Here is a 23956-nt window from a genome sequence, read left to right on the forward strand (position 1 = left end):
AGTCAAGCATATTGAGAGCAAGGGAAGACTTTTACGTATAAGACCTTGAAAGGGGGCCAACACGCTACACATCTTCCTGAATGTTCTCTTCACGTATTGAGCTGCTGAGCTCTAAACAAGACCCTGAATCACTTGTAAATTGTACCAGTTTTCCAGTCTCCACTTTTCTTCTTCCCCCTTTCCCTCTTTCTGGGCTGAGATGACCTCCACCCAATTCTTCCCCGATTCGTTGGTCTCTGTCCTCTCCATCGGAAAAGGTGGAGCACTCTTACCCTTTTCTAGGGAGAAACCCTTGAGTCTTTTGAAGCTTAGTCACCTTCCCGCGTTAACCTGGCAATGGAGTAAATGGGGAGTTGAAAAGTGCCCCTTCTGTTGGCCTTGGAGGCCTTCTCCAGCTGCCCTCTGTCTAGTCTCTCCGTGTTTTCTGCAGCAGTAGAATCCTTGGGATTTCTCTCTGCAGTTTGGGCACTTTTTCTATTTTCTTTCTGCCCAACTCATGTCTCTGCCAGTGAAGATACTTCCCTCCTCTCTGGGGCTATTGCTATATACGAGTATAATAACCCCGATCTCCACCCCAGATTCTCCTAGTCTATGGGGGATTTTGCGGTGTGGAATCGCTGGCGGGAGGAGTTAGCTCGGGCGAGGGCTGTGGGCTCGTGAGATCTGCCCAGTCGTATGGTCCTCGGGTTGGGAGGCACAGCGGGACCAAGGCCCGGGTTTCTGCTGGGGTCTTGTAGGGGATCGCTCTGGCCGCCAGACGGGAGCGGCGACCACAGAGCGGCCGGCCGGGGAGTTTGGGAGCCAGCGCGCGAGGTCGGGGATGCAGGGGCCGCTTCGGCCGCTGGCCTGGGGCGGAGGGCACTGCGGCCTGGGGCAGCCTGGGGCAGCCTGCGCGGCGAGCGCCCTGCGGCCGGGCCCAGGACGACCGCCAGGGAGCGCTGCGGGCTCCCGCTCGCCCGCCCCCCGGTAGGCGGGGCCGCGCTCTCCCCGCAGCCGCCGCCGCAGCCGCCGCCTGGGCCGCCCCGTGTCCCCGGTGGAGCCGCCGCCGCCGCCTCCGGGAGCTCGATGCTGACGGAGCCCGGGCCGGGCCATGGGGATCCTCAGCATCACGGACCAGGTCAGCCCTTTTGCCCTTCCCCGCTTCCTCCTTCCAGGGCCCGGCGCCGCCGCCACGCGAGCCCGAGGATGTGCGGCCTAGGCTGGGCCCGAGCCCGGGGCTCCCGCCCCACCCCACGCCGCGCTCCCCTCAACCGAGCCGGTGTCCTTGGGGGCCTGGTGACCGGCGGAGGCACTGCGGGAGCCCGCTGCAGCAGGGACCCCCAGAGCGGAGCCCCTCCGGCGATGACCCTCAAACCTGGGGGCTCCCCACCCCTCTTCCCTCCGCCCCGGTTCCGCTCCGGTTCCTGCCCGCTCCCTGAATGCCGGTTCTCCCTGCAGCCGCCCCTGGTCCAGGCCATCTTTAGCCGAGATGTGGAGGAAGTGCGTTCCCTACTCTCGCAGAAGGAGAACATCAATGTGCTGGTGAGTTGGAAGCAGGGAGGGTGGCGAGCCCGGAGTCTGCGCTCCGGTGTTCTGGACCCCTCCCCACCAGTGGGGTGGCTCCGTGTCTCTTCTTCTCGGTTGAGACCGCAGCTCTTTCCACCTTGGGGTGGGTGTCTGTTCTGCACTTGAGGATGGAGAGCAGATCAGGCTTGCAGCACAGACTAGTGGGACTGAGGATGCTCAGAAACGTTGACTCCACCCTCCCTAGGTGCTTGCCTTTGGCTCTCAGTACCTTGATTTAGGACGCTGCAGAACCTATCGGAAGAAATTGCCTGGAGCTCTGACACTTGGGTTGGGGTCCTCCATAGTTCCCCACAGCCACTTCTCTTTTCTGTCTTCCCAGGACCAAGAGAGGCGAACCCCATTGCATGCTGCTGCCTACGTAGGCGATATCCCCATCCTCCAGTTGCTACTGATGTCAGGTGAAAGTGGGGAGCTGGAAGGTGTGACACCTAGGGAGGGAAGCAGAGGGGAGGAGGTCTTATTTTTCATATCTAAGGATTGATCTCTGGTGCTTGGTCCAGGCTAGGCTCCAGCTCCATCCAGATTCCCTGGCCTGAGTACTGGCTTCCTTCCCAACCCCTCCCCACTTCCCATGAAAATAGGAAATTATATCCCTACAGGTGCTAATGTTAATGCTAAGGACACACTGTGGCTGACCCCTCTTCATCGTGCTGCTGCCTCCCGAAACGAGGTATGTGCCTCTCACCTTCTTTCACCCTTCCAGAAAGAACGAGTTGATTAAAGGTGGAGGTTAAAGGTTGAAGAGCCTCAATCCTCTCCCCTACAAGCTGTCCTACTCCAGGTAGGGAGGAAACCAGACTTTGGCCCCTCCCTCCTACCCTTAAGAACTGGCTGGTAAGGGGGAGCGGAGTGCTGCCAGCTGATGTGACGTCAGGGAGAGCTTAACACTGGGCTGGCAGACTGTGGGGGCCTTGCTGCCAGGCCTGAGTGACTCATCCTTCCCTGGGGGGCCACCTTGAGTCTGATCCCCCTCTGGGCACTGAGCTTTCATTCCTTGTGATAGGGGTTGGGGGTAGTGATCTGTTGCATCCCTGTCCCTCAAGCAGCGCAAAAGTTGACAGCACAAGGGCCAAACATACCTTATTGGTTGGGTCCTATACCCTATTCCCATCAACCCTGAAGAGAGTGAAAAGGAGACCTCCCCTTTGGTGCGACCATCTCTTCTCTGGCTCCAGCCACCAGGGGGAGATGCTGAGGCCAATGGGAATGAAGTGGGTGGTGGTTAGGAGCATTTTAGCCTGGGTTTTGGAGAGGAACCAGTATCTGATTGCTGAGGTAATGGAAATGATTTTGATGCCTATGGAAGGGCGAAGGAGGATGTTTATGGCATTATGTAGCAGGAGCATTTATTTTTCCTAGAAGTAGTGGGGGGTTGGGATGTGTTGATCTACATGTGGATTTGCTTGGGATTGGATATATGTGTGGGTAAAGATTTTCAGGTTCTGGGTTGGGGAGTGATACCAGGTGGCTTGAGGAAGATGAAGAGGTCCGTGTTTTCCTCAGCCAGGTAAGGAAAATTTTAAGCTCTAAGAAGATCTGGAAGATGGGAAATAGGTATTGAGAGGGTAGGTATGTTGGAAAAGTGAGAAGAGACTGCTGGGGGGATGGGGTCATATGTACCATGCTGACCTATTCCTCCTTCTATTTCCTGTTGTTTTTAACCTCCCCTTCTCTCTTCTCTCTTGTACCTTGCCCCTCAACAGAAGGTGCTGGGGCTGCTGCTGGCACATTCAGCAGATGTGAATGCCCGGGACAAGCTGTGGCAGACCCCACTGCATGTGGCTGCCGCCAACCGGGCCACCAAGTGTGCTGAGGCTCTGGCACCCCTGTTGAGCAGTCTCAACGTGGCTGACAGGAGTGGGCGCAGTGCTCTGCACCATGCAGTGCATAGTGGGCATCTCGAGGTGAGGACTGCTGCAGTCCAGGCCAGCCTAGTGCCTTCCCTTTCCTTCTCTTCCTACTCACCTTTCCCTGCTTCTGGACCATCAGGTCTGGGGAAGAAGCAGCCCAGATGGTTATATAAACACTTGGGCTCAAGCACAAAACAAATGCTTGGACTAAATTGAAATTTTTGACTTGGACTTCAGGAGGTTGATAAACCTTTTGATGTTGCATGGAAAATGCTTGTATACACATTTTTTTTTCCAAAGAGAGAGGCCACGTCTTTCAACACATTTTCAAAAACTCATAAGAGTTTAAGAAGAACCAAGTCACTGTAAGAGGGTCTCTTGAATTTCCTTCAAACTTCCAAATTTGATATATCCTCCTTAGTGCCTGCTTCCATTGTTTCCTCTACTCTCTCAGATTGTTCTGCTTGTATGTGCACGTATTGAAACAACACACTGTACTCCAAATATGTACAAATAAATGATAAAAAGATTGTTCTGCTCAAGAGCAAATGCATTAGGCTGCCTAAGTAGGTTGAGGGCATGACCTGGCTCTGAACAGGTGTTTTCATATCCTGATACAGATGGTGAACCTGCTCCTTAACAAGGGAGCCAGCCTGAATGTCTGTGACAAAAAGGAGCGGCAGCCTCTGCACTGGGCAGCTTTTCTAGGTGAGAGAGAATACACAGGAAAAGCAGGAATTTGACATTTAGGATCCCTAGGCAGGGCTGTGGGGTTGCAGCCTTTGGGGAGAGGAGCTCAGAGCCTTAGAGTCTATCCTCCACCTTAAGAGTGTCCTCTCTTTTCCCAGGGCATTTGGAAGTCCTGAAACTGCTGGTGGCACGGGGAGCAGACCTTGGCTGTAAGGACCGCAAGGGCTATGGGCTGCTCCATACAGCCGCTGCCAGTGGCCAGATTGAAGTGGTGAAGTATCTGCTCCGGATGGGGGCTGAGGTCAGAGTGCTGAGCACCAGGGCTGGGGACTAAGGTGGCTTGAGGAAGAGGAAGGGGTCAGAGCCTGTTGTTGAGAAGGTGATGAGATTGTTGGTGTGGTTTGAGAGGTTGGGAGGATGAGGTGAGAGGGTCTGAATAACACTGACCTTACGTTATAATGCCCTCAGTCCTTTGGTCAGGAACCTGAGGGGAGTGAGGCAGTCATTGGATTTATGGGACTCTCTAGGCTGTATGTGCTGGCTTCCACTTTGTTTAAACTGATACCTCCCTTACCCTCGCTCCTGGAAATCCAGATTGATGAGCCCAACGCTTTTGGAAACACAGCTTTGCACATCGCCTGCTACCTGGGTCAGGATGCTGTGGCTATTGAGCTGGTGAATGCAGGAGCCAACGTCAACCAGCCGAATGACAAGGGTTTCACACCACTGCATGTGGCTGCAGTCTCCACCAATGGCGCTCTCTGCTTGGAGCTGTTGGTCAATAATGGGGCTGATGTCAACTACCAGGTGCCTGAAGGGATGAGGCTTAGGCCAGTGGGAAGAGGAACCTGGCTCTGGGGGTCCTGACCATATCTGGATAGCTTTCCTGGGGAATTGTCCACTTGCCTCCTGGGGTGATTAGACCTTGTCAGGGGCTCAGGAGAGTGTGGGTTGAGAAGATGACCATATGACCCTTCCATCCTCAGAGATGTGTTCTTTGGAAGGGGAACAGGGAACAGTACATACTCTGTGCTTTGCACTGAAGAAAAAAAAAATGCCATGTTTCCACAGAGCAAAGAAGGGAAAAGTCCTCTGCACATGGCTGCGATCCATGGCCGTTTCACACGTTCCCAGATTCTCATCCAAAATGGTATGGACTCAGGAGATTTTGTGCTCTCATCTCCTCCTCCCCCAAGGAACTCATCCGTGGAAACCCTCTATTTTCCTTCTTCCTCCCACCCCATCTTCCAGTCTGGATAGGTACGGGGAGCTCAAGGGACATGTGGAAATGGCCCTGCTCTGCCCTGCCCAGTGTCCTAAGGCTTACAAACAAGATAATTTATGTAGAATGCTTAGCCTGGCACCTGACACATAATAAGCACTGAAATGGTAGCTAACTCTTGCAAGGTGTCTTAAAACTGAGGTCTTTCTGAGTTTGTGTGTATGCATCCCTCTCTCAGGCAGTGAGATTGATTGTGCCGACAAATTTGGGAACACACCTCTGCATGTGGCTGCTCGTTATGGACATGAGCTGCTCATCAGCACCCTCATGACCAATGGCGCAGATACCGCCCGGTGAGTCAGAGCTCCTGACCCCACTTCTGGGCTGCCTCAGAGCAGTACAGACTGCTTACATCAAACTTGGAGGCAGAAAGAAGCTTAATAGAGGGAACCCTGGAGAACTTTCGACCCTGACTCCTAGGATGGTGGTAGCTACAGAAAAGGGGTCTATCACTGGTCCCTCCTTAACCTACGGACTGACTCCCTCAACTTCTCCCCAGGCGCGGCATCCATGACATGTTCCCCCTGCACTTAGCTGTTCTCTTTGGATTCTCAGACTGTTGTCGTAAGCTTCTTTCCTCAGGTATGTGCTGATTGGCTGGGAGTCGGGCAGGTATATAGGAAAACAGAGGCCTTTCCCTCTCTGCTGAATGCTCTCAGAGGTGATCTGTGGCCATTCTGCCCCTCCAGGTCAGCTGTATAGCATTGTATCTTCACTTAGCAATGAGCACGTGCTTTCAGCTGGGTTTGACATCAATACACCTGACAACCTTGGCCGTACCTGTCTTCATGCTGCTGCTTCTGGAGGGTGAGTTCTCTTTCCTCTCACCTAGACCTTGAGAATAGAGCTGGGTAAGTGTCTAGGTCTCTCATTCTTGCCTGCCCATATCTACAAAATTCTCCCTTTTGTGATGAAAGCACAGCAGAAAGGGCTGTCTATTTTCATCCTTCCTTAGCCCCTCCCTGGGCCTATGACTTCTCCTAGAGGCTCTAACTCTCTCAACCCTCATCTTCCTTTTAGGAATGTTGAATGTCTTAATTTGCTGTTGAGCAGTGGAGCTGACTTGAGGAGGAGAGACAAATTTGGAAGGTATGTTAATGTGCAGGGGCATACATGGAGTATCTGATAAGAGAGAAAAATGGTAGAGAGAAGGAGAGGTGGAGAGTTGGAGACTAAGGAGAATGTCACAGAGTAGCTTTTGGCTGCACATCTGGTTGCGCTTGGATCTGTCCCATATTCTTTACCCACCCTCCTTTGCCTCTTCCCCAGGACCCCACTGCACTATGCAGCCGCCAATGGAAGCTACCAATGTGCAGTGACACTGGTGACTGCCGGGGCAGGTGTCAACGAGGCCGACTGTAAAGGCTGCTCTCCCCTCCACTATGCTGCCGCCTCTGACACCTACAGGAGGTGAGGCTCCCCCTTTGACCTTTCTCAAACCCATTTACCTCCCTGAGCTGCCCGCTGACTTCACTGTTTCTTCCTCAGAGTGGAACCCCACATAGCTTCCAGCCACGATGCTGAAGAGGACGAGCCACTGAAGGAGTCTCGTAGAAAGGAGGCCTTCTTGTGAGTAGCAGAGAAGACCAACCCTTGGGATATACCTTCCCAATGATGCCAGCCCTGGTCCTATTATTTTCCCACCCACTGTGAGTCTCCACCACCACACTCCTGCTGCTGCTGTACTGTCAGCAGTATATTTTGAGCACTCTTGGTGTATCTTAGAGTGGGTAAAGACAAAAGTATGAGGCACAGTTCCTTCCCTAAAGGAACGAAAGGTCTTGAGAAGATCAGAAAAGCTAAAGACACAACATCATTTGTTTATTCCATAGCATTAATTGAATATTTACTTAGTAGGTTCCAACTACTGTGCTAGATTCTATTGGTAAAAGATGAATTGCTGCCAATTATTGCCCTTTGAAAACTAATCTATTGGGAAAGATAAATAAAAGGACACTTACACTTACTAATGTAAAATGTTAATAATACGGGAAATTAGGTGTGGGATATATAGAAACTCTGTGTTACTTTCACAGTTTTTCTATAAATCTAAGACTGTTCTAAAATAAAAACTTTATTTAAAAAAAGACTAAAACCAGGCTGGCCCGTGGCTCACTTGGGAAAGTGTGGTGCTGATAACACCAAGGCCACGGGTTCAGATCCCTATACAGGGATGGCCCGTTAGCTCAGTGGGTGACCATGGTGCTGACAACACCAAGTCAAGGGTTAAGATCCCCTTACCAGTCATCTTTTAAAAAAAAAAAAAAAGACTAAAACCCAAGAAGTCTATCTATGGACCTTTGGCAAGTTACTTAACCTCTCTGCGCCTCAATTTCCTCATCCATACTCGGGATAAAAATACTATCTACCTCACGTGATCATTATGAGGATTAAAGTATTTAATACACATGAAGTGCTTAGAACAGTGCTTGACACATAGTAAGTGCTAAATATCATTATTACTACTATTGCAGTTACTACTAAGGTATGAGAAGGGTGCCAGGGAGTACAGAGGAAGAGGCATTTTCCACTGGGAAGGCTGGGGAAGGCCTCGCAGAGGAGAGGAGCTGGGACTGAGTTTGAGATGAATAGGGCTTCTTCAGATGGGCTGGGGAGAGAGGGCATTCTGGGTAGGGGTCAGCATGACCGGAGATGGGAGAGAACATGTCGAGGTGTTCTGGGTTCTCTAGGAGTGCGTTCAAAAGATAAAGGTGGGGGCTGGCCCGTGGCTCACTCGGGAGAGTGCGGTGCTGATAACACCAAGGCCCCGGGTTCGGATCCCATATACGGATGGCCGGTTCGCTCACTGGCTGAGTGTGGTGCTAACAACACCAAGTCAAGGGTTAAGATCCCCTTACCGGTCATCTTTTAAAAAAAAAAAAAAAAAAAAAAAAAAAAGATAAAGGTGGGCACTGAAGCCAGAATGGGCACACATTGAGAAGGGAGTGGGTCTGGAGCTGGCATTGAAGAATGGGCAGGATTTAGAGAGCCTACCTAAAGCAGAGGGTGAGTGATAGCCAGGTAGGCCTGGAGGGGCTCCCTTGCGCCTCTCCTCTGCGCCTCCCAGAACTGTGCCCTCCTGGGCTGGGACTATCCCTACCTCACAGTCTACCCCTGGCTCCCCAGCTGTCTGGAGTTCTTACTGGATAACGGTGCAGACCCTTCCCTGCGGGACAGGCAGGGCTACACAGCTGTGCACTATGCAGCCGCCTACGGCAACAGACAGAACCTCGAACTGGTACGTGTCGGGTCCTGGCCTTAGGGAGGGGAGTCAGGGACAGGGCACACAGTCTACCTGTGGGCTTGTGAGTGGACTAATCAAATTCGGTTTCTAGATCCAGGGCCTTAAGGGATTACTATGAGTGGGGGCAGGGGATAATATCTTAGGAGTCCCAGAATCTCAGCACCTGCTTTTCTGTCCATTGCAGCTCTTAGAAATGTCCTTTAACTGCCTGGAGGATGTGGAGAGCACCGTCCCAGTCAGCCCTTTGCACTTAGCTGTGAGTCCCAGGTCTTTTTCTCTTGCCGTCCTTGTCCCTACCTGCCCCCAGACCCGCATGAAGGTTCTAGCACTTGTGAAGTTATCCATACTTCTGCCTTCTTGTGGGGATGTGGCAAGCAGTCAGTCGCCCAAAGAGGGGATGGGCACAGCGCAGAGTGAGAGGCCTGAGGGGACAAGAAGCTTGTGGAGATCAGGGAGGGGACAGGGGAATGCCTGAGCTGCATCCACTGGTTGCCTGCACCCTTCCAGGCCTACAACGGTCACTGTGAAGCCCTGAAGACGCTGGCCGAGACGCTGGTAAACCTGGATGTAAGGGACCACAAGGGCCGGACCGCGCTCTTCCTGGCCACTGAGCGAGGCTCTACGGAGTGTGTGGAGGTGCTTACGGCCCATGGTGCCTCTGCCCTCATCAAGGAGCGCAAGCGCAAGTGGACGCCCCTGCACGCTGCTGGTTAGTACCCCTTCAAGCTGCTGCCTTCCCCTTGCCACACCCAATCCCTCCAGATGGGGCTGGGGCTGAGAGTAGGGTAGGGCAAGGAGGATGGAAACTTCAGGTTATGAGTTGTAGCTTCTGTCCACATAGATTCTCCCTGTCCCAGGTCTTCCTGTCACCTCTACAACCTTGAGTCCTTTAGGCTCAGCCTGGCCTCCCTCCCTCCTCCTGACCCTGCCTTCACGCAAGCTCCCTTTTCTCCTAGCTGCCTCTGGCCACACTGATTCCCTGCACTTGCTGATTGACAGTGGGGAACGAGCTGACATCACAGATGTTATGGACGCCTATGGACAGTGAGTGTGGGCCGCGGTGGGGTGCAGCTTTTGCCATCCTTGCTGGAACCTCACCCCTTCTCCTCCCCCTCTGTAGAACCCCACTGATGCTGGCCATCATGAATGGCCACGTGGACTGTGTACATCTGCTGCTAGAGAAAGGATCCACAGCTGATGCTGCTGACCTCCGGGGCCGCACTGCCCTTCACCGTGGGGTGAGTGAGCTCCTCGTTGGGTGAGCACAGGCCACCAGCAGTGGCCACCAGATGGTCTAGGAGGCAGGCCAGGATTTTGTGCCCAGGATCTACTGTGTCTGCTCCAGGATGAGTGCCTGACATCCTCAGCTGACTTCCCTGATTGCTCTGCTTTGTAATCATGTGCAAACCACATACTCAGCACCCAGACTCCGCCCAAGATACCCTACTGGCCCTATCCCATCAAATAATGACACTACCACCTAGATCCTTCTCCATGATCACCTGTCTTAAAGCAGCCTCCTCCTCCTGCAGGATTCTTTGATCCCTCAGTCTCCTTTTTACTCTCCATTTGGTCTTCACCCAAGACCTCCGGTATTAACTTTCACCATCCTGATTGTCTGTTGGCATAAAGAGAATCAAGGAAGGAGATACTAATCCCTAACATTTAGAATCATTGTTGTAAAGAGAAGGACTGGAGTCCTAGAACTGGTTCCTACTCCTGGGCCAGCTGCCAGCCACTGGCCAGTGGAAGGGAGTGGCTCCTCACCCCCACTCTCATCTCCATGTCACCTATAGGCAGTGACTGGATGTGAGGACTGCCTGGCTGCCCTGCTGGACCACGACGCATTTGTGCTATGCCGAGACTTTAAGGGCCGCACACCCATTCACCTGGCCTCAGCCTGTGGCCACACTGCAGTACTGCGGACCCTGCTGCAGGCTGCCCTTTCCACAGACCCCCTGGATGCTGGGGTGGATTACAGCGGATACTCGCCCATGCACTGGGCCTCCTACACTGGTATGGGTCTGGGGGCTTCGGCAGGCACAGGAATGTGTGTGGGGTGTAGAGGAAGACAGGTGGTTTGTGGGAGTGACCTGGGTTGATATGGATCTGGAAATGGAATAGTGTCAAAACTTGGGACAGGATAGACATAGGGGGCCTCGTCATTTCTCTCCATTGCCACTCTTTCCCTCATATACAGGACATGAAGATTGTCTGGAATTGTTACTTGAACACAGCCCATTTTCATACCTGGAAGGAAACCCCTTCACTCCTTTGCACTGTGCAGTGTAAGTCCCTTCCTTTGTATCAGCTCTCTCTCAGGGGGCTGTGACCTGGGCTTAGAACAGATAGTCCATTTCCCTCGCCCCTTCTGGTGACTCCTCCTTCCTCTTCCCCCAGAATTAATAACCAGGACAGCACCACAGAGATGCTGTTGGGAGCTCTGGGTGCCAAGATTGTGAACAGCCGAGATGCCAAAGGACGGTGAGTGCTGAAAGACTTGGGGAGAAGCCTGAGTAACCTCTGGCTTTCTCTTTCTGCTCAGGTGGAAAAGCCTTCTCTATTTCACTCTAGCCTGACCCCCTCCCCACAGGACCCCCCTTCACGCCGCTGCCTTCGCGGACAATGTCTCTGGGCTCCGGATGCTGCTGCAGCATCAAGCCGAGGTGAACGCCACTGACCACACTGGCCGCACTGCGCTCATGACGGCGGCTGAGAACGGGCAGACCGCTGCTGTGGGTGTGTAGGGGCTGTATGTGGAAGGGAGGAGCTCCCCTTGGGTGTTTGCAAGATGGGTCAGCCCTGCCTGGGGGGCTTGCTGAAGCTGGGTGGGGTTCTGGAAGCAGGAGGGACGTCTTTGGATGTCTCACCTTTTGTGGATGGGATGCAAAGTATATGCAGATAGGAGGGTGGAGAACCAGGGTGGCTGCTGCTTTGGAGGGAAGCGTCAGTCCCTGGGTCACGGCTTTCTTGTAGAATTTCTGCTATATCGAGGGAAGGCAGACCTTACTGTGCTGGATGAGAACAAGAACACTGCCCTCCACTTGGCTTGTAGCAAGGTACTGCCTGGAGTGTTGGTGGGGTGGGGCTGTGTAAGGGGCATGGCTTGATGAAGGTGGGTAGGTCTTAATTACAGAGAGGACTGGAGTGCAAGTCAGGATTGTCCATCCTATCTGACTGGTGGGATAGCTCTTTGCCTGCCTGCCACCCCCAACTCCTACCCTACAGCCTTTCGTGCTTCCTTTTCACAAGTCTCCACTCTCTGTTCCTCTCCCTTAGGGCCATGAGAAATGTGCCCTCATGATCCTGGCAGAAACCCAAGACCTTGGCCTTATCAATGCTACCAACAGTGCGCTGCAGATGTGAGTGCCCGGGGAAGGGGGCTTCTGGCTGGGGGAGGCAAGTGGGTGAAAAAAGAGTGGCCCACCTTCCAGTGTTGTTCAGCGCTCTTGCCACCCTGGCTGGGGTGGAAGGGCAGCCCCACATCCCACTGACTTCATGTTCTTTCTTTTTCCTCTCTTCCAAGGCCACTCCACATTGCTGCCCGGAATGGTCTAGCTTCTGTGGTGCAGGCCCTGCTGAGTCGTGGGGCCACAGTGCTGGCTGTGGATGAAGAAGGTGGGTGGGGTCCGGAGCCCTCCACCTCTCCTGCGTTTGGGGTCAGGGATGTTCCTCAGGAGGTTACTTCTTAACCTTGCTATAAATGAGATTTTCTTCCAAAGGGAATTTTTCAGAGCAGGGACCCAAAACCAATAATCTGGGAATCTGATGAAACTAGGTGGAGCCAGCAGCATCAGCAAAACCTCCCCCACACCCCAGGCTTTTGGCCCATGCTCCACCCTTTACCCCACACTTGAGACTCTGCCTGTCAGCCTTCCTGGGCCCTCATCGCCCTTGAATTTTGACCATGCTGTCTGCTTGCTTGCCTTGGCTGCCCTCCACAGATAAGAGACCTCAGAGCTTGGGGCAGGGTGGATGGGGATCCAGAGATGCAGGACCCTGTGCCTCAGTTCTTCCCCTTGGCCTGCAGGTCACACCCCAGCACTGGCCTGCGCCCCCAACAAAGATGTGGCAGACTGCCTGGCCTTGATCCTTTCCACCATGAAGCCTTTCCCACCCAAGGATGCCGTCAGTCCTTTCAGCTTCAGCCTGCTCAAGAACTGTGGCATTGCAGCCACCAAGACGGTGGGTGGCTGCGGTGCCCTGCCCCATGGGGCCTCCTGCCCCTATAGCCAGGAGCGGCATGGCGCCATTGGGTTAGATGGCTGCTACTCTGAGTAGCCCCCCTCCAGTGTCCCTTTCCCTGCTGGTGGCTTGATATCTTATTCTATTTATTTAGAAAAAGTCTAAACATTTAGGGCACTTTAAAGGAGAACACGACTGGGCGGAGGGGGTGGAGGGGGTAGAAGAAGCACTGGGGAGCAGCTGCTCACCCCTTTGCCACACTATCCGGGCCTGGCAGGGGTCTGGGACTGACAGGGGGCACCCCAGGCCCTTGATACCCCCAGGGCAACCTCTTCTGCCAAGTGTCCCAAAATAATTGCTAAATGCCTGGCTCCCCCTCTCTTTGACTCCATCTCTCAGTTCCCCCTTTCTGCTGCCAGCTCCCCCAACTCTTTCCTCTGATTCTCTCTGTGTCCCCCTTCCCTGTGCTCCTACTGCCAGGCAGACCCCCTCCTTTTCTTCCATACCCATCACTGCCTCCCTGCTCAGCTGGCCCCTCCATCCCCGCAGCAGTGAGAAGCCTTAATTTCTGGTACTGTGTGAGCACTCTGGGGGTGTCCCCCTCCCCCTTCAGGGGCAGCTAGAGGATGAGGGGGGAGGGTATTTAGCACTGGGGCCTGGAGCTTTCCCCCCACATCTGTTCCCTGTCACCCCTAAAGTTCAAATGCAAAACACTTGAAGCAGCAACTACTGTACCTGGGCCCCAATCCTGCACTCTCCCCTGGTTCCTCATATGCAAATCAAGGGCTGGTTCTGCCCCCACAGCCTGCCCCTTCCTCCTGCCCTCCCACTCATGGCCTGGCCCCCTAACCACGCACTTTAACCTTGCTTCTTTCTTTAAACTTCTTTTGGGAGGGCAGAGCCTGTGGCCATTCCTTCCCTGACTCTCCTCTCCCTGAACTTTGAGGCTTGTCATGAATTTTTAAGTAAGCATTTTATCCTTTAGGGGAAGAAACATATTAATTTCCTGCCCATTTCAAAACCATAGCCCTAGTATGTCCTATGTTTCAGGCATGTTTGCATGTGTGTTGAGAGAAGGACTATGTTCTTCCTCCTGTGCCCCCTGTCTGCCTCTACCTTCTGTTATGTCCAAGATTACCCACCACCCCCAGTCACTTCTGATCTGAAGCCAAAGATGGTGGGTGGGGCAGGGCAGACTAGGGACCATGGCTACTTGGGACCCAGGCTTCCCCTTTGGTGTGAGGATGAAGCTCTGATCTAGGGAGCCATGAATAGATACTGAGGCTTGGTCCCTGCCTTCCCAGCATGGGGGAGAGATGGGATTGAGCTAGGGGCTACACTGGTAAGATGCCTAAAAGATGCACCCCTAAAGCCAAACTGGGCTGGAGTGAGGAGGGGGCAATTTTCTCTCTAAATGTAGCATTGAATTTGGCCCTGGTCCCTTCAAATGCCCTGTCCATCCATCTCCTTGTAAGCCTCCCGGACAGTTGGACCCACTCCTGTTGCCCAGTGTTCCCTTCCTCATATTCAATACCTCAGCCAGGGGCCAAGACACAGAACTTGAACAGAGGTCATGCCCCTTCACCCCACAGTGCATCCTCACCCAGTTTGGCTGCCATCAGTATTGTCCCCTGAGAACTGGACAGACTTCGTTTACACAGTACAGGGTCTCCCCTAGGGATCCCTTAGCCTCCTTCCCCACCCCCCCAAAGTTTGCTTTATTCAGTCTTACCCATTTTCCAGTTGTGTCCCCTGAATGTCTTGCCACCCTTGCCAAGTGGGCTGAGAAGAGAGGGGGTATCCCAGGGATCCCTCCCTTCTCAACAGATATCCTTAACCATACCTCATGCTTGTTCCCTGAAGGCTGGGGTGTTTTTCCAATTCCTTATTTTTTTCATGGTCCCTTTTCACACGCCATTTCTCTTTGTCTTGCTTCCCCCAACCCTAAGTTCCTAAACCATTTCAAGGCTTCCAAATGACCGTTATTGGTGAGAAGGATTGTGCAGCTTTTAGTTTTTATTTTTGTTTTTAAAGCCAAAGGGCCTTGCAATGCCCCTTTTGCCCACCTCCCTTCAGACCCTGTCCTCCCCTAGATGACAATCAATGTGACCTCTCTTAAGGGCTGCAGCCCCCCACCCTCAACCCTGCTGGTTCTGCAAAGCTTGCCCCCTAATATCAGTTCTCTCTCATATAACTTCCCATTTCTCCCCCCTCATTTTGGTGCTGGGAATTAGGTGGTGGGGGGCAAGGGGAGCAAGGAGATGGGTCCTCCAGAGTAGACTCTCGGAGTATCAGTCGTGTTCTCCTTTATCAATGATTGGTGATGACAGGAAGAATTGAGTATTTGTCAGGGGCCCCATTGTTTTGCTAGATGAGATTTCTGGTGGCTGTTCCCTGTTGCCTCTTCAGCACATCGTCAGCTGTGCTTGGGGGCGTTGCATGGAGTCCTCTGTCCCTCCTCATGGCTGTGAGGAGGCCTAGAGGATGAGCAGCCTCCTCTCCTTATGCCAAAGGAAATCCCACACCCCACCCCAGGCTCCCCAGTCCCTAGTGTTTTTTTGAAGCATTTTGACCATTCTCATGGCCACTGCATATTTATTTTAATGTTATGATTTTTTTTTAAAAAGACCTCTTTGGCTTAAACGGGTGTGGAGAAGTAAAACAGGCAGAATGCACCCCCAGTCTTAAGGGGGTAGGGTGGGGAAGAAACATCTTCTCTTCACCCTCCCTCTTCCCCTCCCCCCTCCCCACTGCAGCTCTAAAGCACTTGCTTCAAGTAATAAGCACTTTTGTGAAAAGGCCTATTTTAAGTGAGGACCCTGGGAGCAGCCCCAGGTCCCAGCAAAGGAGACAGAGCGAGGGCTACATAGGAGATAGGGAAACAGACGTGTGAATCAGAGGGCGAGATAAAAAGAGCCAGTTTTTATTTCTGATTTTTGGAGGATGTTTCTGATTGGGCGGTGGCTTTGGTAGGGTTGTGTACTATCCTTCAGAAAAACAAATGGCACAAACTGTGGGTCCCAGGATGGATCAACAGAGCCAGGTCACTGCCACTGTCCAACTGAGACTGATGGGCCACCTCCCCCACTCCGTGGCCCCCTGAGCCATAGGACTGCTGAAAACCACTGAATGTACAGCCCAGGTTGGGGTGGGGAGCAGCCCCTGGGGGAGGGGGCTGCTCCTTTTGTTTGGTGCTGTGGGGGGTGGGAGAGATGAAACCGAGGGACTGCCACCCCACGTAGAGGTGTTCCTTGGGGTGGTGGGGCTGAGGAGGGTCTACCTCCCTCTCCAACCCCAGCCATGGCCCCTCTTCCTTCCTCACCCCTATCCGTTTTGACTGTAAGTCCAGCTCACCTTTGCCTTCAATATGTAACCAAAGGAAAACTCAATACTGTTTCCACCACTGTCTGCCCACCCAAGCACCTTCTTAACTCCCTGGACCTAGAAGGGGAGAAGAGGCTGGAGGGGGTGGGTGGGTGGGGCCAGAGTGAATGGTTCTACAGCTGTACCTCCAAAACCTTTGGGGTCTTGGAAGGGGCCCTGAGAGGTGGGGTTGGGGCCAGGCTGGCAGGGATGGGAGTAGGCACACTCTGTATCTTATACATACGAGTGTTCCTTTGTCTAAATGACTCCAGTGACTATATTCCAGTGGGGAGGCCCCTTCCTCCTTCCCTCTCAGCCATTTCTTACCCTCTCCTCACACCCAGTGTTCATCCCCTGCCTCCCCTTCCCACCGCAAAGGAAAATAGCCTTACAGACCCTAGCCTAGAAACCCTACTCTTGGGGCAAACCAGTATGGGCCCCCCATCCTGCCTAGTTTGAACCCTACCTTTTAAGAAGGAGGGATAAGGAGCAAAGCAGCCCCTTCCCCTCTAATTGTGGCTCCAGTCCTCTGTGGCCTTGACCCAGGTCGGGCAAGGACGGAGGTAAGGAATCTTTGAGGACCAAGTCCAGTGGTCTGGGAAGAGGGAGGTAGAGAGGGAAGGGTCTGACTTGAGGACTCCCTCCTCCCGACCCAACCCCTAGAGAAGCGACCAAATCCCAGAGATGGGAGGAAGCTGGGGTGGGGAAGGTCTGCTCTTTGTATTACTTGAAGGTACTGACTCCAAGGCTGCTGTTGCCCATTTAGGTGTGAGGGGGACACTGTCACTGCATTTGGGAGGGCAGAGGGAGGTGGGTGATGAGAGGATCCGCTTTTGGCCCTCGCTCACTCCTGTTAGGCTCTTTCCCTGGGGAATCTGGAAGGCTGACTTTGCCCCCAGGGAAGTTGGGGAGAGCCTTCCCCTCCCATCTCCATTCCTCACTCTGGGCACCCTCTCCAATTGCACTAAAGTAGCTGTGCCAGTCTTACCCCCACATCAGGGTGGGGTCTCTGCTTCCAGTCTTCCCCCCCCTGCCCCACCTCCCACTGCCTCTGCTCCCATCCCAGACAATCTCCTTGTTCCCCTTGTATTCCTGGATAGCTCAGCTTTGTATGTGTGTGTTCAGGGGATAGGGGTGGGTTCTGGCTAGAGTGGATTTGGCAGGGGTTTGGGAAGGGTTAGGGGAAAGATAGAGGATGAGGTCTCCTACCCACTTCCCCAACTCCAAGCCGCAGAAGCCTAGGAGGGAGTGTGCCCACCCTTGCTGCCATGTGTCTTGCAGATGTGCCAAAATGGGGGGGAGGGGGGAGGGTGCCTGGCAGAGCAGCCCCCAGGGTGGCTCTCTCAAAGCAATACAGTTCCCCTTCCTGGGGGACGGCAAGACAGGGGAGAGGGTTGGGGCGGGGACCTGGGGGTTCCCCATGTACAGTTGTGTATATTCAGGGGTGTTCTCTGTCTGGTACCCACTGTGGGCATCTATGTGTGTGTGAACCTCCCTTTCCCCATACCCTGCATGACCTGTGATGCTGCAGACACCACCATCCTGTGTGCAGGTGTGTATTGGGGGGCACAGGGGCATTTTCCATGTCCTGTTGCACCCTCCACCCTGTGACCCATGTACTCGGTTGTAGGAAGTAAAGAGAACTGAGCACAATTCACTGGATTCTAGTTGAATCTTTCTCTAAGCAATTTTCCCATTCCTGCCCTTCTCCCTGCCCTGGATCCACCTGTGGTGCTAGTGTTGGGGTCGGGGATGTTTAATGCTGGTGGGCAGCAATAAAGGGCAGATCTGCCCAGATACCTGCATCCCCAGGGTGCTGAGGGCAGCAGGAAAAAGTGGGGACCTCAGTGCATTTGCTCTGCCCCTACCCCTCCTCCCTGGGCTAAAGCACAATGCTCTCCCTGCAGGTTGATGCTCCCTGTACCCTCCAGGCCCCTACTTGTGTCCTCCCCCAAACTGCTTTGAGCCCTCCCACCACACCCTGGTTTTCTATGCTGTTTTGGTGCAAGTACAACTGTCATAGTCATGGCTTTGGGATGGGTTCTGTTTATTAAAATCCTATTGCTCCTACTGGCCCTGTGTCCCGCCTCCATTCCTGCGGCTGGGGGGAAGGAAGGGCAACCTGGACCCCTTTCCCCTGGCCCCATCAGCCAGCAGAGACCAGGTGCAATAGCTGCTCCTCCAGCAGGGCTATGGTAAGCATGAGGCTGCCCCCCAGCAGCAGCCCGAGCCCCTGCAGCAGCACGTCGAGTGCAGGTCGGGGCTCAGGAGGACGAAGCAGAGCTGGGAGCTGAAAGAAAAGAAGCTGATCAGGATCCTGGCCTGTTCTCTGACCTCTTAACATGAGAGGGAGCAGTCAGAAAGTGTCAGCAGCCCCTGTCCAAATATTTTCAGTCCCTTGTTTCATAGACTCTTGTGGGCCTGTGGGCCAACACCCTTCCAGGAGTTGGTGGTGGAGGTGGAGGGACTGATACTTCCCTCTCCTCCACACCCACCTCCCCACTCCCCTTGGTTTCTCTGCTCTACCCCACACCTCTCACCATGTCCACTAGGGCCACATAGAGGAAGACCCCGGCAGTGACCCCAAACACCCAGGGAGTCAGGGGGACAGGGCCCAAGCTGAGCCCCACCCCCATGGCTGCACCCCCTAGTCCCAGGGCTCCAGACACGAGGCTCAGAAGCAGCAGCCGTTGAAATGGCAGCCCTGCCTGGAGGAGCATTGCAAAGTCACCTGTTGGGGAGAGAGGACAGGATAGAAAGAAATAAGCCCTGGCTTCCCTGCACCCATGTCACCTGCCAGCCTCCAAGTCCTACCCCTTGGAGATCTCTCCTTTCTGGAGCACACCCCACTCCACTTCTGCCATTCCTACCCAGTTCGTGGGGCAGCTCATGGCAGAAGACTGCTAAGGTGGTGCTGAGGCCACTGGAGAAGCCATCAGAGAAGGCAGCACCTGGGGTCAGCAGGATCAGAATTGTCAGTCCAGAAGGAAGTCTGCTTAGGAGCAGGTGCCTGTGTTCCCCCTGCAGTCCTCTCCTCTTTCCACCTTCCTAGCAGCCCTCTCCTAGCCCCAGCATGTAACTTGGAGCCCTGGCCTCCCCTCAGACCTGCCTCCCTCTGTTCCCTCTCCTCACACCTATGGCCAGCCCATCAGTGAGGTTGTGCAGGCCATCTCCCAGGAGGACCATCCATGTGATATTGGCACCACCGCCACCCTGGTGCCCATGACTGTGGCCTTGGTGCCCAGGAGGGGTAGGGGCTGGGGCTGGTTGGGACTGGCCGTCCTGTTCCCTCTGGCCCATAGCCCATGGCTCTGCAGGAAGAAGAACAAGGACATTGTTGGTGGCTGCCTGTGAGGACTGTGAGCTGGGAACCTACTCTTCATTTTCTCCTCTAGTCACCTGGAGCTGCCTGTAGAGGCTGAAGGGCCATCCCACTGCCATCCTCTGGGTCCAGGTTTGGTGTTCCAAGATCCCTTCTTTTTTGCCTGCAGCATCTCTGAAATAGGAGGGTGTCCCTCCTGGTGGATGTGGCAGCAGAGCTGAGGACTTAGGGGAGGCCAAGCCACAGGTGGGAAATGAACACCTGGTTCCACCTCTGGCACCTGGGGATATTGTTTGGCCTCTATCCTCTTCCCAGGTTGGCACCGCCCTCTGTTTTTGTTGACTTGAACTTGGGAGAGGAGGCCATTTGGCCAGAAGTCCCGGGTCTATGCTTTAGGAGCCCCTACCCACTCCCTATTAGATCACAGGTCCTGCACAAAAAGGCAAACAGAGATCCAGGAGCACATACTGCCCCTTACCACCTGGCTTGTTTGGCCAATTCTCGGCTAGAATTATGATCTCAGCAGAAGGAGGAGAAAAAGGTATCACTTACTGGCCTGAGCCCTCGGTGCTGCAAGAGCCCTAGCATGTTCTCCAGCATGAAGAGCAGGAAGAGGCCTCCAAGCACTGACAGCCCTGGACCCAGGTCCTCCTCTGGTTGCCCGCCAGGTCCTGTGTGCCTCCCCTTTTGTGCCTGACAGAGGGGAGGTCAGGGCAGACCCTGGAAGCTCCCACACCCAACAACATCCCCCCCGTGTGGGAGGTGGCAAGCCTTCACTCATACACCCTACTAGAAGGCAGCTGTGGGCTGAAGCCAGAGTTTGGGGAGTGGGACATGGGAGCTGACAGAGGGGGCGAGATGTCCTATGGCTGAGAACACCGGGTCCATGAGGTTTTCTGCCACTGGAGACAGGGATACAAGGGGCTTCACGTACATGCGGCAGCAGGTGTAGCAGTGCATCCCCACAAAGAGTGCCCACGGCCAGGGCCCCCAGGAAGCCCAGCAGGGGCCGCAATAGACGAGGTCCCAGGAGCCGCAGCAGCAGCAGGGAGAGGGGAGCAGGGAGGCTGAGCAACAGGACTGCCAGGGCACTATGAAGCAGGGCTGGGGAGAATCAGGGGCTGAAGTTAGGCCAGGGCTGGAGGAAGGGGCCCAAAGGTGAGGATGGGCAGAGATACACCGTAAGGAGAGGGAGGACCCAAACAAACCCCCTTCCTTGGCATGGGACCCACTGCCTACCAGGATTAAAGGTGCCCTTTCCACCCACTCTCACCCACTGACCAGATAGCAGATCTCCTGGGGGTGCTGGGGCTGGGGCTTGGATGCAGACACGGCTGTCGATCTGATAAAGTAGGGCTGGGCACAGCAGAGCAAACTGACGAGGGGTGAGAGGAGCAGCGGGGCTCAGGCCAAAATTGACCAGCAGCTGGGAGCCATTCAGACACTATGGGAGTTGAGTTGAGGGTCATACATTGGGGAATCACCAGGAACTATGACTCAGATCTTTAACGTATGTCCTTGCATTGCATGGACTCCTGGTTCTCTCCCAGGGTCCTCTTTGGTCACACTGGCAGGTGCATCAGGGACCTGTGGTCGAGGGTACTTATAGTCAATGTGTGATAATTATTAGTGAATATTGAATCCAATGCAAATAGTTCAATGCGAATTGGGTGCTAGTGAACATTGCCATCATTTCCCTCCCTCCCAATCCTTGAAAATTTTGTTGATTTGGTGATGGAGCTGGTTGGACAAAGACAGTCTCCATACCAGAATCTTAGAAGGGAAAAGAACCTGAAATGCCATCCAACCTGCCTCTCAATAGCCCTTTCACAGGTTCATCCAGCCTCGGCTTGAGTGCTTCCTGTGATGGGGCACTCATTGGGCCTGCTTCAGGGTGAGGCAGCTTTATCTGCCCTCTGCTGTATGTGCCCTCTGCTGTAAGTTCACAGTCTTTCTAGAAGAAGACAGCCATCCACTCCCTCAGGTGCCTCTCCAGATACCCATCCCCAGATCCTACTCTGGGCTGCTTCTCTGCATTCCCTGCTTTGCCAAGTGTGGCCCCCAAATGGTCTTGGAGCTCTGGGTGTGGGCTCACCTGCGCTGAGCCCAGAAGGAACATATTTCACTATTGGAATAACATACCCTAAGACCACACTAGGATTTTTTTTTAAAGTAAGTATTGAATTACTGACTCAATGTTTTAGGCCACCTAATCCCACGGCTCCTTTCCCCTTCCTAGAGACCATGAGACTCACATCCTCATTCAGATGGTCAGCCAACGAGTGGTCTAGCAGCAGAAGCCTGTGAAAAAGGCCCAGTCCGGAAGGGGCTGGCCCACGTGGCAGGTGGGGGGCCTTTGACTCCTCCAGGTCACCCCACCCTGAGGGACCCAGAGGCATCCCTGCCCAGACATCCACATTCAGCTCAGGGTCCTGCAGCCTGGAACAGATGGGATAGCAAGTCAGAATTGCTCATGTTCCCTTAGAAACCCACCTTAGGGCTGGCCAGTTAGCTCAGTTGGTTGGAGCACAGCTTTAAAACACCAAGGTCATGGTTCAGATCTCCATACTGGCCAGCCACCCCAAAATAGTAGACTCAGCCAGAAATCTGCCTTGAGAGGGTACCAGAGAGTTTAGGGAAAAAGGGAGGATCAGCCACTGGCTGAAGTTCCTGGGACCCAGAAAATATCAGTCAGGAGTACCAGGATATCAGTCCTGGCAAGATCTGAGAATTGTCAGTTTATAGGAGGGTCTAGGAATGGGGGCCATGGAGGTAAAAGAAAACAAAAGACAGCCAAAAGTGCTACAAATTGGGAGCCAAATCAACCTGGAGACATTGAGCACTGGGACCAAGAGCAAGGAATTTGAGGGCCCAGGGGAGAAGGAGAGAATTAGAAGTCAGTATAGGTGAGAAGGACCTTGAACAGATACTGATGCACTGGATTCTGAAGAATTTGTAATTCCAGGGATCTCATTTTAGGAAGCCAGAACCGGGCAACTGGAGACTAACTGAAGCTGGTGGATGTGGTGTCTTGGGGTGAGGGAAGGGCTTTGTACCTGTGTGTGGAATTGTCTCCAGCTGGGGGTGCAGCCCGACCAGTCGGAGGCCCATGGTGTCCCAGGCGAAGCCCCTGAACTCGGCCTAGACCCAGGCTGTGGAGGAGCCGAGCTAGGCCCCCTGCAGTCAGTGTCCCATTCTCTCCATACAGGCCAAACAGCTGGGCCAGGTAATGATTCTGCTCCTGCTCAGCAGGGCCCAGGTTGGGGACTGAGCCCCCTACCCAGCCCAAGACCACCCCCACACACAGGCCAGCCAGCAGATGACTCATTGGCAGCCCCATCATTGCAGGGAATGGGTTAGAGGCCCTGGTTCCGGCTTCTATTCCTGCCGGAACATCCTGATGACTGTGTCCTGGAAGAACAAGGAGGGGGTCAGAGCTACTGTTCTGCTCTGCAGCTCAGGGCCAGTGAGAACCAGCACTTCTTGTGTCTGCCCCCCACCTGAGTCCAGCCACGGTCCTCACTCCAGCCTCCTTCCTTCCCATTGCCTCCTTCTGGAGCAGCCTTGTTTGCCAGTTCCTAGAGCACCTCCCTGACCCAGAGCTCTACCCACACCTGTTTCAGAACTGATCATCCATCCTCTGTCCCCCTAAACCCCACCCCTCAACCTTGCTCCACCTCTCTATCCCCCCTCAATCCCGAGGGCCTCACCCCTACTGATAACGTGAGAGCTGTCACCTCAGGTCCCGTTAGGCCTTGCTGTGTATGTTAAGAGGGGGAAGTCAAGCTTAGCCTCCGGGTGTCCAGGTGGAATGGAGGCCACGTCATATAGGCTGAAATGGACAAGCACCCCTCCACCCCTGGCCCACCTGCCTTGGGGCGGGGTCAGGGGTGGGGCCAGTGTGGGAAGATTCACATCAGAGAGGAGTTAATGGTTCACTGGTCTCCGGGTGGGGGTCAAAGGTCAGTCTCTGCTGGGCCCCAAGTAGGGAGGAGCCACTCTCTGCCCCTGGGAAATCCACATGGCTAAGTAAATCCTGAGCCCAGTGTTTTCCTCTTAAATAATTCACCAGTAACCCAGTTAGTACCATTTTAGCCTTTTCCTACATATACTCCCACCCCCACCTACCTTACATCTGGCACTGAGCTTCATCTCTAACCCCCATCCCTATGTTCCCTGGGAATGTTGGACCCAGGTGTCCATAAGCTGGGGAGGAGGAGGAAGAGGCAGATAAGTGGGAACCCCAGATGCATGTGTGGGATACTGTTCTTAGCAATTCCTCACCCGAAGAAAAGTAAGAGCTAGAGATCTAGGAATCAATGACCAAGAAAGGGGAAGCCCTGGTGGGGAGAAGAGACAAGTACTTGGGCTCCCCCCAGATGTCTGACTTGGTTTAAGATCAGGAGAGCAAAGTCTGGGCTGACTGGCCCTGGGGGTCGAGGTTGGCATTACCT

General features: G+C 54.0%; 2 protein-coding genes across 2 annotated transcripts; one reads left to right on the forward strand and one right to left on the reverse strand.

Moving 5' to 3' along the window:
• The first annotated feature begins 1001 nt into the window (after positions 1-1001).
• Positions 1002-16276, forward strand: ANKRD52 (ankyrin repeat domain 52). Its single transcript, XM_063074690.1, has 28 exons — positions 1002-1117; positions 1438-1521; positions 1886-1964; positions 2166-2236; positions 3270-3470; positions 4037-4124; positions 4265-4407; positions 4701-4913; positions 5178-5256; positions 5567-5681; positions 5888-5970; positions 6078-6195; positions 6409-6477; positions 6658-6798; positions 6877-6957; positions 8515-8626; positions 8817-8888; positions 9140-9341; positions 9589-9676; positions 9753-9870; positions 10429-10648; positions 10833-10920; positions 11033-11116; positions 11226-11371; positions 11609-11691; positions 11912-11994; positions 12159-12250; positions 12663-16276. Exons 1-28 carry the CDS (start codon positions 1091-1093, stop codon positions 12911-12913), a joined length of 3231 nt encoding a protein of 1076 aa, XP_062930760.1. The 5' UTR covers positions 1002-1090; the 3' UTR covers positions 12914-16276.
• Positions 16277-18234: 1958 nt separating this feature from the next.
• SLC39A5 (solute carrier family 39 member 5) lies at positions 18235-22845 on the reverse strand. The gene is made up of 10 exons (XM_063075411.1): positions 22559-22845; positions 21758-21941; positions 20784-20946; positions 20437-20606; positions 20055-20195; positions 19580-19676; positions 19315-19491; positions 19051-19131; positions 18721-18911; positions 18235-18470 (listed from the first exon to the last, which is right to left on the reverse strand). Exons 1-10 carry the CDS (start codon positions 22843-22845, stop codon positions 18327-18329), a joined length of 1635 nt encoding a protein of 544 aa, XP_062931481.1. The 3' UTR covers positions 18235-18326.
• Between the last annotated feature and the right edge of the window lie 1111 nt (positions 22846-23956).

The sequence above is a fragment of the Cynocephalus volans genome, chromosome 12, assembly GCF_027409185.1.
Source record: "Cynocephalus volans isolate mCynVol1 chromosome 12, mCynVol1.pri, whole genome shotgun sequence".
Lineage (NCBI taxonomy): Eukaryota > Metazoa > Chordata > Mammalia > Dermoptera > Cynocephalidae > Cynocephalus > Cynocephalus volans.

Bases quoted from the DNA above. Each gene is read 5' to 3' on its own strand.
- ANKRD52 (XM_063074690.1), top strand. From the start codon at position 1,091: ATGGGGATCCTCAGCATCACGGACCAG. The intron at 2,237-3,269 runs GTATGTGCCTCT...GCCCCTCAACAG, and splicing joins CTGCTGCCTCCCGAAACGAG to AAGGTGCTGGGGCTGCTGCT. The intron at 9,677-9,752 runs GTGAGTGTGGGC...CCCCCTCTGTAG, and splicing joins GTTATGGACGCCTATGGACA to AACCCCACTGATGCTGGCCA.
- SLC39A5 (XM_063075411.1), bottom strand. From the start codon at position 22,845: ATGATGGGGCTGCCAATGAGTCATCTGCTGGCTGGCCTGTGTGTGGGG. The intron at 21,942-22,558 runs GTACAAAGCCCT...CATCTGTTCCAG, and splicing joins GGAGACAATTCCACACACAG to GCTGCAGGACCCTGAGCTGA. The intron at 19,677-20,054 runs GTAAGTGATACC...CTCCTATTTCAG, and splicing joins AGCACCGAGGGCTCAGGCCA to AGATGCTGCAGGCAAAAAAG.